This window comes from Squalius cephalus, assembly GCF_949319135.1.
Source record: "Squalius cephalus genome assembly, chromosome: 1".
NCBI classification, from domain to species: Eukaryota; Metazoa; Chordata; class Actinopteri; order Cypriniformes; family Leuciscidae; genus Squalius; species Squalius cephalus.
The window spans coordinates 3,909,744-3,924,140 of NC_137122.1; the positions used below are offsets into that span (position 1 = coordinate 3,909,744).

The 14,397-nt window shown below is 40.7% G+C and overlaps 2 protein-coding genes across 3 annotated transcripts in view; both read left to right on the forward strand.

Annotated features, from left to right (window-relative positions):
- The first annotated feature begins 671 nt into the window (after positions 1–671).
- The window catches only part of LOC307156058 (uncharacterized protein), a 488,898-nt gene continuing 475,172 nt past the window's right edge, over positions 672–14,397 (forward strand). The window contains exon 1 of the mRNA XM_079867253.1: positions 672–746. The gene's annotated coding sequence lies outside the window, so the exon portion shown is untranslated. The remainder of the gene's footprint in view (positions 747–14,397) is intronic.
- The window catches only part of LOC307156367 (uncharacterized protein), a 1,306,365-nt gene continuing 1,300,305 nt past the window's right edge, over positions 8,338–14,397 (forward strand). The window contains exon 1 of one of the 2 annotated variants that reach the window (XM_079867672.1): positions 8,338–8,589. In XM_079867672.1, the coding sequence (XP_079723798.1) occupies positions 8,532–8,589 (58 nt within the window). In that variant the 5' untranslated portion in view covers positions 8,338–8,531. The remainder of the gene's footprint in view (positions 8,590–14,397) is intronic. The other variant, XM_079867671.1, reaches the window with a different exon arrangement.

Sequence of the window (14,397 nt, forward strand, 5' to 3'; positions counted from 1 at the left end):
CTACTAAGATCTTTTCTATTTTTTTCTCAGCCTTTTTCTTGTTTGCTTTTATAAACAGAACACCATTTATTTAACAGTGCCTTTTATAAAAGAGACTATAATAACTAAAAATTACCATTATGTAGAATATTTTTGTACTTCACTTTTATTTGTTCCCATGTTCTAGTGTGGTGACTGACATTACAATGAACAAAGTAATTATGCAATTATTAAAATACAAAAATATAGGCTAATAAGTGATAAAAACATCTAACATGGCCACTTCTAACAGATTTAAATTGTCTGCTACTTTTTGCCAGCTCTCTCTCCTGGCTTTTGCAGACTTTGAGGTGTTCCCTGGCGTTTTAATTAAACATTAAAATTCCGAATAAACTTCGACTATTAGTTCTTGCTCTGCTGAGGAGAAAAACTGAGCGCGCTCTTTGGCCACGCTGAGCAGCCAATAGCAGCGTTGCTGATCAATGTTTCTACTATCGATACATATCCCCTTTTAACCAGCGCATGAACGCGCAGTTATCTCAGATAACTCAATCCAGCTATACTAATCATATCCGGCAAGTGTGTTCGAAGAACCGAGTTAGCCAGATCATGATTCGCACGATGATATCATCTTGGATGTGTCATTTGATCTCGGATGTAATAAGCAACGTACGAAGAACGGGCCCCTGGGATGTACTAATTCTGATTTCTAAGACTGTTTAGGGCGGATAGTATGCGATTTGGGACGCACCGTCGAGTCTTCTGAGGTGAGGAGAGCAGTTCACGGTATTTCTCATATTTACACAACCATCACACACACTTTATACAGTTTGATTAAGCGACAGGCTCATTTCTGTAGTGTTTTCATCGATCACAGCGATACTTGTGCGTCTTTTCTGGCGTCTTCCTTCTGAAATAAACATTTAGTGCAGCAGCAGCGAGCAATGAGGAGAATATGTTGAGTTCATTCAGACCTGGGGCTCGTTCTTCGTACGTCGCTAACTCAGTTAGCTGGATTTGATTGTTGACGATTTGGCATGATCTTGGATCGTTTGGTTCTTCAAAGCTCATCCTGGACTTGCTGTCATAGCAACAGATGCGCAAGCTTAAACCTGCTCGGGAGCAGGCTTATTTCATGTAAACAGGATTAGATCGCGGCTTCATAAGCGGAGCTGATACGGGAAGTCCAGCGCAGCGCGATAGTGCACTTTCTGAGATGTTTTTTTCTTTTCTCGTGACTCGTGAGATTGTCGTTTACATTATTAAATTGTTGGAAACGCACATTTATTTTCGACTTGTCGGAGTCTGGCTTTAAATACAGCACAAACTGTTTGCATTGCCCTAAGATTATTTGCGAGTGGCTCTTTCCTTTACACTATTGGAGATGCGGAGAAGTTGAGGGAAAGGGCTGTCTGTCGTTTTTTTTTTTTTTTTTGGCATTTCCAAGCCACTTAAGACCCAATGTTGTAAAGCAGTTTTTTTTAAAGCAATTTTTTTAGGCTATCATCATTTTTTATGAAGATCATACAATCATGACCATGCCGATTACAGTATGTCACTCAGGCTTCACTAACGTGATTGGTACCATAGACCAGTGTTTCTCAACCAGTGTGCCGCGGCACACTAGTGTGCCGTGAGAGATCGTCAGGTGTGCCGTGGGAAATTATCTAATGTCACCTAATTAACCATTGTTGGGTGCCTGTGCTGTAATAAAGTGTGGCAGATAATGTAATACTCTTCTATTCCAGTGGGTGGCAGCAGAGGCTATGAATGCCTGTAAAAACAATATAGTTAGCGCTGCGCGACCGCGCACACGCGCACACGCGACAGTGACAGTGACAGTAAGACGAGCAAGTGACAGTGATGGAGAAGTTTTTGAGACGAGAAAATGCAAATGCCGAACAGGGCCCTGGCCAAAATTCTGACCCAGATGAGGGCCCTAATATGAGTGGTCGACAAAAGAAAAAAGACAAGACGGTGAGCTCGAGGCAATACAGCGAAAGCTATCTTTCCTTCGGATTTACTTTCACCGGCGATGCGATGGCGCCAACTCCGCTGTGCTTGGTGTGTGGGGAGAAGCTTTCCAATAGCGCCATGGTGCCAAGCAAGCTTAAGCGCCATCTCCAAACTAAACACCCTTCCGTCCAAAATAAGCCGATGGACTATTTTGTACGCTTACGTACAAACAACGAGAAACAGGCAACTTTTTTGAGAAAAACCACGAAGGTAAATGAGAGAGCCCTCAAAGCTAGCTACCTTGTTGCTGAACTCGTTGCTAAATCAAAAAAGCCCCACACTGAGGCAGAAACATTAATCCTGCCAGCTTGTAAAGCCATTGTAAATGAGATGCTTGGCCCTGACGCAGCCAAAGAGATAGCTAAAGTATCTCTCTCAGATAGCACAATTGCCAGACGCATTGATGACATGTCTGTGGACATCGAAACTGTTGTTTTGGAAAAGATGCGCGTCAGTAAGAAATTCGCCTTGCAACTTGATGAGACAACAGATATTAGTGGACATTGTCAGCTCTTGGCCAATGTGCGTTTTGTGGATGGAGACGCCATTCGAGAAAATTTCCTATTTTGCAAGGCACTGCCAGAAAAATCAACAGGAGAGGAAATATTTCGGGTCACGTCGGAATATCTTGACAAAGGCGGGCTTACGTGGGAAAACTGCACAGGTGTCTGCACTGATGGAGCCGCAGCCATGGTCGGGCGCATCAAAGGCTTCGTAAGTAGGGTCAAAGAAAGAAACCCAGATATTACTGTCACGCACTGTTTTTTGCACCGTGAGGCCCTCGTTGCGAAGACCTTACCAGCAGATCTATCTCCTGTGTTGGATGATGTTGTGCGCATAGTGAACTTTGTGAAGACGCGACCTTTGAAATGTCGCTTATTTGCGTCTTTGTGTGAGGAAATGGGAGCAGAACATAAAGTCTTGTTGCTCCACACGGAGGTCCGGTGGCTGTCGCGCGGCAAAGTGCTGGCCCGTGTGTATGAGCTGCGAGAGGAACTTAAAGTTTTTCTGACAAACGAGAGGTCCGATTACTCAAAGCTGCTTGCAAGTGATGAGTGGTGTGCAAAGCTGGCATACCTGGCTGATATATTTCATCATCTGAATGAACTGAACACACGGATGCAAGGCAGAAATGAAAACCTGCTTACAAGCACTGATAAAATTAACGGATTCCGTTTAAAGGTGCAGCTCTGGCAACAACATGTGCAGCGTGGCAACCTTGAGATGTTCCCACTCACCGAAAAACTGCATGATGGCAACACTGCTGCAATGTGTGAGGTGATTGGCACACATTTGAAAACTCTTGAGGAGAAGTTGTCATTTTATTTCTCTTCAGCCTTCACAGAATGCCTTGACTGGGTTAGGGACCCATACAGCTCAGCATCCGTTGCTGGAAAGGACATGACTTTAAAAGAACAAGAGGAACTCATTGAACTGAAACAAGATCGTGGTTTAAAGCTAAACTTTGCTGATCTTCCTTTGGACAGTTTTTGGTTATCTGTTGCCAAGGAGTTCCCCATTCTGGCCAACAAAGCTATTTTGACATTGCTCCCGTTTTCAACCACATATCTGTGTGAGCTGAGCTTCTCAAGCTTGACTGCGATAAAAACTAAAAACAGAGAGAGACTGAGATCTGTTGAGGAAGAGCTTCGTGTGTGTCTTTCTACCATTCCTGCCAGGATATCCATTTTGTGTTCATTGAAACAGGCCCAGGCTTCACACTAAGTGAGTATAAATACATTTAGAAACTATAGTATTAATTATATGTATTATATGTACTGTTAAAATGTAATTTTGGTTGGTGGTGTGCCCCAGGATTTTGTAAATGTAAAAAATGTGCCGCGGCTCAAAAAAGGTTGAAAATCACTGCCATAGACTATAGGCTGCCATCAAGGCCTCAATGAAGGGGATTATGTGAACAGAAAGGGGGTTCACAATGTAAATGTGCAGCCCAGTTACTATTGGGATTCTTAATATTCCAGATTAATAATATTATATCAAATAAAAAAAGGCAGTTGACTAAAATCTTCCATAATCACAAAATGTGAAAGCAAAAAGGCCAGGATCTGTGCATTACTTAAGAATTTTCAGAGATTCACATTCCTGCACATTATTTGAAAGTGGTAAGAAAAGTTCCACAATTAAATATCAAGCTCACTGAATTACATACACTTATGCTGATCCTAACAGAACTGCATTTTTTCATAGGTGATTATGACATGTTCCTGCAGACAGGTGTTTTATGACCCCATTCCCTGACCCAAACCAGTTACAATGCAGCTCTAGCCAGGACAAGGGCACACAATGAAATGAACTTTGGCTAACTAAAGGGAATATTTCAGTGTCTGAAAAGTCTGAGGGTTGCACACCTGACAGGGCCTGTGACATTGTTGCATGTGCCATATTACACAACATTGCAAAAAAAAAAAAAATCATTAAATGTTTAATAAAAGACAAATATGCTTAGTTCCTTGAGTTTTATTTCAATTGTTCTTTGTAAAGAAAAGCCAGTGGTCAAGTGCCTGCAACAACCTTACAGGCAACAAGAGATATTAGACACATGCCTCATGCAACAAATAAAAAGGAAAAGTTGTCTATACACTGCCCACCTGTAGGCCTATGTCTCCTCTGTCTGTGCAGACTCTTCTGTAGATGTGGAATCCTGCAACTTATATTGCAGCCATAAAGCATACAAGTATAAATGAAGTAAAGTTATTTATGCACTTGCAGGTAGGCTAGTTCCTCCATATCTGAGAGGGTTTATTCACTGTCCAGTGCAATGGAAACAAATGGACATTACAAAGTCTTATATACTTTCTTTCCTTTGGAAAGTTAGAAAATGTCCACTTACTGCACATATTTCAGCCACCACTTTATTGGGAACAGATACAAGTGTTGGTGTATTATGTAAAAGTGCACAAAAGAGGAAAACACAATGTCATTACAATGAACTACACTCGGGAAAATGTGATCAATAACTCATGGCAAAATATTTTTACATTAACATAAGTTTATCAGTTTTCACTTTCACAAGTCAAAGCAATTCATCATTACTTTTAATGCGGCCTTCATTTAATGCAGCAATATTTGTACAATTATTTTACAGTGTAGGCTACTAAGATCTTTTCTTTTTTTCAGCCTTTTTCTTGGTTGCTTTTATAAACAGAACACCATTTATTTAACAGTGCCTTTTATAGAAGAGAAGAGACTATAATATAACTAAAAATTACCATTAGGCTGTGTAGAATATTTTTGTACTTCACTTTTATTAGTTCCCATGTTCTAGTGTGGTGACTCTGACATTACAATGAACAAAGTAGCCTAATTATGCAATTATTAAAATACAAAAAAGGCTAATAAGTGATAAAAACATCTAACATGGCCACTTCTAACAGATTTAAATTGTCTGCTACTTTTTGCCAGCCCTCTCTCCTGGCTTTTGCAGACTTTGTGTTCCCTGTCGTTTTGATTAAACATTAAAATTCCGAATAAACTTCGACTATTAGTTCTTGCTCTGCTAAGGAGAAAAACTGAGCGCGCTCTTTGGCCACGCTGAGCAGCCAATAGCAGCGTTGCTGATCAATGTTTCTACGATCGATACATATCCCCTTTTAAGCCAGCGCATGAACGCGCAGTTATCTCAGATAACTCAATCCAGCTATACTAATCATAAACAACAGGTGAGTTCGAAGAACCCAATTAGCCGGATCATGATTAGCACGATGATATCATCTTGGATGTGTCATTTGATCTCGGGTGTAATAAGCAACGTACGAAGAACGAGCCCCTGAGCGATGTTGTGTTCGTTTGTGTGATTGTCTCGATGTTTGGAGTGAGAACTGTTACTGAATGTCAAGAGTTAAAGTTTGAGATCTGTGAGGGGAATTATGTGAATCGATCTCTTACTTTACATTGAGCCTATAATGTATGGGGCGCCGTTTGTAAAGCGTCTCATGCTGAAAATAACAGCAACATTTTGTCACATTTAGCTTCAAACAATGTTGTATTTAACTGGTATGAATTTTTGACGGTCACTTTTTAGCACATTTACAACAATATTTGTCAACTTAGAGATATTTTAAATAGTTAAATCTAAATATTAAATGTTACACCTAAGTGTTAAATGTTAAACCTAAATCTAAATGTTAAATCTAAATATTAAATCTAAATCTAAATGTTAAATCTAAATCTAAATGTTAAATCTAAATATTAAATCTAAATCTAAATGTTAAATCTAAATGTTAAATCTAAATCTAAATGTTAAATCTAAATGTTAAATCTAAATCTTAATGTTGAATCTAAATCTAAATGTTAAATCTAAATCTTAATGTTGAATCTAAATCTAAATGTTAAATCTAAATATTAAATCTAAATCTAAATGTTAAATCTAAATGTTAAATGTTAAATCTAAATCTAAATGTTAAATCTAAATGTTAAATCTAAATGTTGAATCTAAATCTAAATGTTAAATCTAAATCTAAATGTTGAATCTAAATGTTTCGGGTGAAACTAAATATTTAACTAATATGCAAAATCAAAATGCCGGTAACCGGAAGTGCCAAAATAAAAGCTCGAGGAGGTCAGTGTGTGTTTATAGCATGGTTTATAGTGTCAAATAACGAATAAAAACCATCTTATCCGAGGAAATGGACTCCTGGACATGGATTATCGTGATAATAACTACCTAAAATAATAAACACGTTTGGAGAAACTGTAGGCTATTTGAAGAGTAGGCTAGTGTCACTTTTATGAAAAGTGCAGGACTCATGACCTGTAGCCATAATAGCCAGCCACGAGGGGGCTCACTTTGACTGAATGTCACGTCATCACTCTCATCAAGAAACTACAGTTTCTCCAAACGTGTTCATTATTTTAGGTAGTTATTATCGTTATATTATAGTTATTATTATGAGATGGTTTTTATTTGTTATTTGACACTATAAACCATGCTATAAACACACACTCAAGCTTTTATTTTGGCACTTCCGGTTACCGGCATTTTGAATTTGCATATTAGTTAAATATTTAGTTTCACCCGAAACATTTAGATTCAACATTTAGATTTAGATTTAACATTTAGATTTAACATTTAGATTTAACATTTAGATTTAGATTTAATATTTAGATTTAACATTTAGATTTAGATTTAACATTTAGATTTAACATTTAAATTTAGATTTAGATTTAACATTTAGATTTAGATTTAACATTTAGATTTAGATTTAGATTTAACATTTATATTTATATTTATATTTAACATTTAGATTTAGATTTAGCATTTAGGTGTAACATTTAATATTTAGATTTAACTATTTAAAATATCTCTAAGTTGACAAATATTGTTGTAAATGTGCTAAAAAGTGACCGTCAAAAATTCATACCAGTTAAATACAACACTGTTTGAAGCTAAATGTGACAAAATGTTGCTGTTATTTTCAGCATGAGACGCTTTACAAACGGCACCCCATAATAATGAGCCACGTGAGACATTAAATCAACTCTTAAATGTTAATAAATGAATAGCGTTTTACTCTTGAACAATATTGCTTTGTGATGCTCTTTATTTTTAAATGTTTTATGATCATTGTCAGTTTGAGCACATATTATTTTAATGATCTAAGTAGGCCTACTTGATTAATGTCATAAAATCAAACTATATTTAATGTGGACATATTATGCTGCTGTAATTATTTCTCTGTAGTGGTTGATGAAGATGAGTGTCATAGTGATTGTTTTTGTGTTATTGATGTTTTATCCATGTCATATCCATGTGAGAAATTACAGTTTTACAGGCTTTTATCATGTATCCTGACTCAAATAATGTGTTTCTAACAGCAAACACTCAGAATAAAGTGAGATGATCTGCTGATGGTCCTGAATGGCTTGTTGAATGAGTGTTGATAGTCTGAGGCTCATCAATATTAACAGATCTGCTGAAAACACTCTTTATTTCATGACAATAGTTCCTGTTTTCACCTCATTTATTATGCTGATGTCTTCAAATCTCCTGTAAATTGACACTTAAAGCTCATTTCATTGGTGTCAGCAGACTGAGGGGATTTGTTACTATATGTACGTTTATTTCTGTGTTTATGATTTTAACTGTTTTTCTTACCATTATTTATATTTGGAAGAATTTAAATTATTTATATTATTTTCTATATTTCTAGATACCTGTATTTTAATGAAGAAGCAGAATAATGTTAGGATTAGCAATACAAATAGATGGATGTCTAATGAATAGGCCTAGATAGACAGACATAAATGCTTAGAAGTGTCATGTATTATAAAAAAAAGAATAATATTTGAAAAAAAAATTGATATTTTTTATTTTGGCAGATCAGCTCCCCCCACAGCAATCACATCATCAGAGAAGCTCCTCCCACTGCAGTCACATCATCAGTGAAGCTCCGCCCACAGTAATTCTCCAATAAATGCTGTAAATTCCCATCAGCTACAAGTGAAGACGATCATCAAAGCATCAGGAAGAGCTGAAATCTGCAAAGACTGAGTTTATTAAAGAGGACAGAGAGAACATGAGTGATCCAGAACCCTGCAGAATGAAACACACTGAAGATCCTGAAGAACAAAGAGGTTGGTGTTTATTCTTCATTCATTCCCGATGCTGAAGAACATTCATGTTAGAAACATTCAAGCACTTCACCACATTTAGATAAACAGTTCAACTATGACATGGCAGAGCTCGACATTAAGCCTTTTCATGTGCTTGTCCTTTGGCTCATTCTCTTGTCCGAGTAAAAAAGTAGTGTGCCGTGTGCTGTAAATATAATTTATTCTGTAGAAATATTCTCATCTGTGTTCAATCAGCTCTGATATATTTTTTAACAAGCATATTGTCTCATCTGCACCTTTAAAGGGCACCCCCCCCCCCCCCCGCAATCTTATTAAAGGAGAAGTTCACTTTTAAAATGAAAATTCTGTCATCATATACTCACCCTCATGTTGTTTCAAACCTGTATGAATTTCTTTCTTCTGCTGAACAGAAAGGACGATATTTAGAAGAATATCAGTAATCAGACAGTGTCTGGGTCCCATTTACTTCCATAGTATATATTTTTTCCTACTATGGAAGTCAATGGGACCCAAAAACTGTCTGATTACTGATATTCTTCTAAATATCGTCCTTTCTGTTCAGCAGAAGAAAGAAATTCATACAGCTTTGAAACAACATGAGGGTGAGTATATGATGACAGAATTTTCATTTTAAAAGTGAACTTCTCCTTTAAATGTATGCTTCATCTTTAGTTTAAAATTTTTAAATTTGATCAATAGATTAAATTAGAATAGCCTAATAAGATACTATAATAATATACTATATATTTAAATATTTTTGAATATACAAATAAGAAATGTTGGAAAGAATGCTACTTTTAAACATGAAAGTAAACCGCCAGTAGGAGGCGGCAGGAGACCGTCTTAATGAGTGAGTCCTTGAGTGTTTATGAATGGGTCATTGAATCTTTGACTCGGCCAATTCGTTCAAAACGCTGAATTATTCAGTAATGAAACACAGTTAAGTGTTGCTGTGAGATGCGATACGGTTCTGCTGTGATCTTTGTTTGGAACTATTTCCGTAAATTACTTGTTCCTTCAAAAAATCCAATTGTCCCGGACAAGCGGACAAACTGACAAATTCTGTGGTAATTTAGTGTTTAAATAAGAGTTTTCCTACATCTTAATTTTTAGTTTTAGGGGAATCTTTGAAGGATGACCAAAAAATATGTTATCACATTAAAAATAACACATGATATTATAGTTTTGAAGTGCTGAAAGAAGATGTGTAGTACTTATAAGCCTTTGACTATTTCTGTCACAATTCATAGTTCCCTTTCGAGAGGTAATATTGAAGCAAACTTTTTAAAACGCCCATACTGGAGGGCTCTGACACGCCAGGGCGCCAGGTGTCCTGATTGGTTCTCACGTCAAAGCCGCCTCGCCATAGGTTTGTGCAGTTGCCGCAGCACAGCCAATGACCGCTCTTGTGCTCAGTTGTGCTCGCTGTGCTGCGGCAACTGCACAAACCTATGGCGAGGCGGCTTAGACGCCAGGGCGCCCTGTTGCGTCAGAGCCCGCCAGCATGGGTGTGGTCAGAGGCTATATATTGCTGTGCCTCGCCTAGGTGCTCCAGATTTTTACTCCTTCAGCGACTTCTCCACTTCGCTGACCTCCGGAATAGAAGCACTCTCCGCCGTCGAAACTCCTTTCAGCGGGATAAGCTCCTGGTCTCCACCCGAGCAACCCTCACGATGCTGGCTCGACGAGTGGTTCCTGCAAGGGCGCCGACAGACCCCTCAGCAGAGACCCGCCCCCTTCTTCCCTGTCGTGGCTCGCATCAAGCCTTCTTTCTCTTCAGTCCTCTCCAATGTTGACGGCGCTAAAGATAAAGGCTATGAGGCGACCCATCCGCCCATCTTTGCCCACCTACCGCCGCGGGATGGAAGACTAAGAATCAGAGGCTTTCAAAGACCAGCGTAGCGCCACTGACTGGCCCCACGGGCTACGAAGTCTACAGCCCAGGCCATCGGGAGGAGCATGGCCAACCTATCGGTGCTCAAACGGCACCTGTGGTTGAACTTGACGGATATGAAGGAGGCATATCCTCCTTCATTTTTTCAGAGAAATGGTTTAAAAGGATACTCCACTTTTTTTGGAAATAGGCTCATTTTACAACTCCCCCAGAGTTAAACAGTTGAGTATTACCGTTTTCGAATCCATTCAGCCGATCTCCGGGTCTGGCGGTACCACTTTTAGCATAGCTTAGCATAGATCATTGAATCGGACAAGACCATTAGCATCTCTCTCAAAAAAATTACCACAGAGTTTCGATATTTTTCCTATTTAAAACTTGACTCTTCTGTAGTTACATCGTGTACTAAGAGCGACAGAAAATATAAAATGGCAATTTTCTAAGCTTATATGGCTAGGAACTATACTCTCATTCCTGCGTAATAATCAAGAAACTTTGCTGCCATACCATGGGTCCAGCAGTCGTAATGATATGACGCAGCACCTGAAAATAGTCCCCAGCTCGGTAACTTCCAACGTGACCGGGACTGAGTTTGTCTAACCCAGGGATGGGCAACTTTGGTCCTGGAGGGCCACTGTCCTACAGAGTTTAGCTTCAACCCTAATCAAACACACCTGAAGAAGCTAATCAAGGTCCTCAGGATTACTACCAAATTACAGGAAGGTGATTATTATTATTTTTTTCAGGGTTGGAGCTAAACTCTATAGGACAGTGGCCCTCCAGGACCGAAATTGCCCAATCCCTGGTCTAACCTATTAGACCTATTTTCAGGCGCTGCATCATATCATTACGCCTGCTGGACTCATGGTAGAAGAGGCGGTGGCCGGCCACCTTTGTCCACTTACCGCCGCAGGATGGAAGACTAAGGCTTCACATCCATCCAAGCCTTGCCACGCTACGTCTGTCCTCGCTGACCGCGCTTACGCCACCGCTGCTTCACACAATGGCTGTCCTGCAAGTCTTTCAGGCCAAACTTCTCCGTTCCCTGGACTAGTCTGAACCTGAATCTGAGGCTTTCAAGGACCTGCGTAGCGCCACTGACCTGGCCCTGCGGGCTACGAAGTCTACAGCCCAGGCCATTGGGAGGAGCATGGCCAACCTAACGGTGCTTGAGCAGCACCTGTGGTTGAACTTGACGGAGATGAAGGAGGCAGATAGGGCGGCTTTCCTGGACTCCCTCATCTCCCCTTCCGGTCTCTTTGGCCTGGCCGTTAAGAGCTTCTCCGAGCGCTACACAGAGGCGCAGAAAGCATCATAGGCGATGTGCCACTTCCTTCCGAAATGTTCCAGCTCGTCTTTGAGCCGCCAGACCAGTAGGAAGCCTCCTCAACAGCAGCCCAAGTCAGCGCCGCCGGTCACTCAGCCCCCGCCCAGCGGTTGAAGTCCATCGCCACTCCCGCTCTGCCAGGCGCACTCCGTTCCCTGAGAGGCGGGGACCCCCTCCCAGGATTGCGTTGGACCCCAAGCCTTGTAAGCCGTCCAAGCCACAGGGAGAAAAAGAGAGAGTTCGAGTCCCGCCTAGGTCGGACCGATCTCTTTCAAATACTTCAGACGTTCCCCAGTTCCTTCTGTTCAGGCGGCTGGAAATGTAAACTCCGCAGCAAATGAGTCTGCCGTGAAGCACGCTCACCTGCAAACAAACGCTGTTTTCACGGTGACACAAAGCAAGAAAAGAGCTCTTTTCTCCATGTGTCATATGTAGGTCATGTGCCTGCTATAAAGTTTGCACGCCTACACACAAGCACTGTCCCCACAGTAACCAATTCGCCATCACAGGCTGGGAATTTAACAAACGTAGAACCTCCGCGCTTTCGAGCCAAGGTCGAGACAGCGGTCGAAGAGGCCATGTTTTCCGTACCAAAGTGTCAAAACTGTTGAAAAAGAGAGCTGTCGAAACAGTTCCTATGTCACAGAGCGAGTCAGGCTTTTACATCCAAAATGGATGCTGCACAGGAGAGACCCCTGATATGATTGTAAAGCGCTTTGGGTGTACAGTAGTACATATGAAAGCGCTATATAAATGCCTCATTCTATTCTATTCTATTCTATTCTACAGTCGTTACTTTCTCGTCCCTAAAAAAGATGGAGGTCTCAGACCCATTCTAGATCTCAGACACTTGAACAAAGCGCTTATGACACGTCCGTTCAGGATGTTGACAACCAAACAAATTCTTGTGTATATTGGCCCGGGAGGTTTTTCTCAGTGTATCTGAAAAACGCCTATTTTCACATCCAGATAGCGCCCCATCACAGACCATTCCTGAGGGTTGCATCCGAAGAGCAGGCCTATCAGTACACAGTACTACCATTCAGCCTGTCTCTAGCGCCCCGTACCTTCACGAATGTGACGTGACGGATCTTACCACTCTGCGGGCTCGTCTCGCCTGCTTCACCGATGACGACCCGCTCCTCGCCCCTTTGCTTGAGCCGCTTAAGAAGCGCCGTTCACAAAGGGAGCCTGAGCGAGGTGAGACGAGCGAGATCACACTGGCCCAGTCCCCGGGTGCCTCAGTCTCTCTCCAGCGGTCTCCCTCGCCAGTCCTGTTTACACAGGCCGTTCAGTGTCCCTCTCTGCGAGCGGCGGACCTCGTGTCGTTCAGGGCTTCGTACGAGAAAGAAGAGGAAAAGGATGACAGCCTTTCCCTCGCGGCTGTGCAAAAGGGCATGGTCATTTTATATTTATGTTGTTATAGTTTTACATTGTTCCATTCAAGTGTTGAGTTTGACGAGTGGGCGGTGTTTGAATCGGAAGTCTCGCGAGTTTTGTGAGAGTGACGCGAGATCTCACACACGCGGCAATAGAGGAAAGAAAGAAGAGATGTGGTGCGCGACGAGTTGTTATTGTGAGCAAACGAGACGAGTTAAGGTGCATCAGACGGCCATAAAGTTATAGATCAATAATATAGCTGGTGAGCAGTTTGGTATTTCATATGTGATGGGCGGCTGATGTTGTGTGATCGCTCCTGAGGTTGTTGGATTTCTGTGGTGAATACTCGCACGTGCGTCGTTGCAGACTGTAAGTGATTATCTTATATTTATTTTGTCTAATAATCATTGTTTGATATTCTGTTTAATGCATCAATAAGATATTTATTCAGTTATAAGAGAACAGCTGCTATATTATACCTGTATCACAAGTTTGTGATGTCTCTCACGTGCAATCACGTGAAGTCATAATGACGCAGCATTTTTATGGTAAGAGTTGTAACAGAAACTAATTGAGTTTGTTTGTTTTATTATAGAACCACACACGTTTATCTACATCTGTCCAGCTGACCATATCACACAAACTCATCACACACACACACACACACACACACACACACACACTGAACATCACAGCACACGAAGCTACAGGCCTTTTTGAGCATCGTCATATTAACCTTATCAGGACCAGACGGCATCGCGTCTGAGGACCGACGTTTCTGCACCCTTCTTCCTTTAAGTGGACTTCCTCTGGAATACTTGGGACTTCTTGAAACTGAGTACACTTACTTATTTCCACCACTTAGTTGCCCTCTCTTAATATAATTGTATCTTTTGAATATATACGCATTGTTTTTATTGTTTGTTTATTTTACGTAGGCCTACGCTGTTTTATTGTGACATTTACCTTTTTGTTGACATTGTGAGAAAATGTATCAATCAATACAGTGAGTGAATTTGATCTTTGACTCTGGTTTCTTTACTCCTCTACTGGTTACTGGACATTAATTGTGTATTAATACTCTAAGGTGATTTAGAACCGTAATAGCAATCAGTGCATTCTACAGCCTTCAATACAGCGACGACTGGGCGGGGTCTGTTTCCGGCCCTCCTCTGTCCACACAAGATAGCGTGAGGACCAACACAGC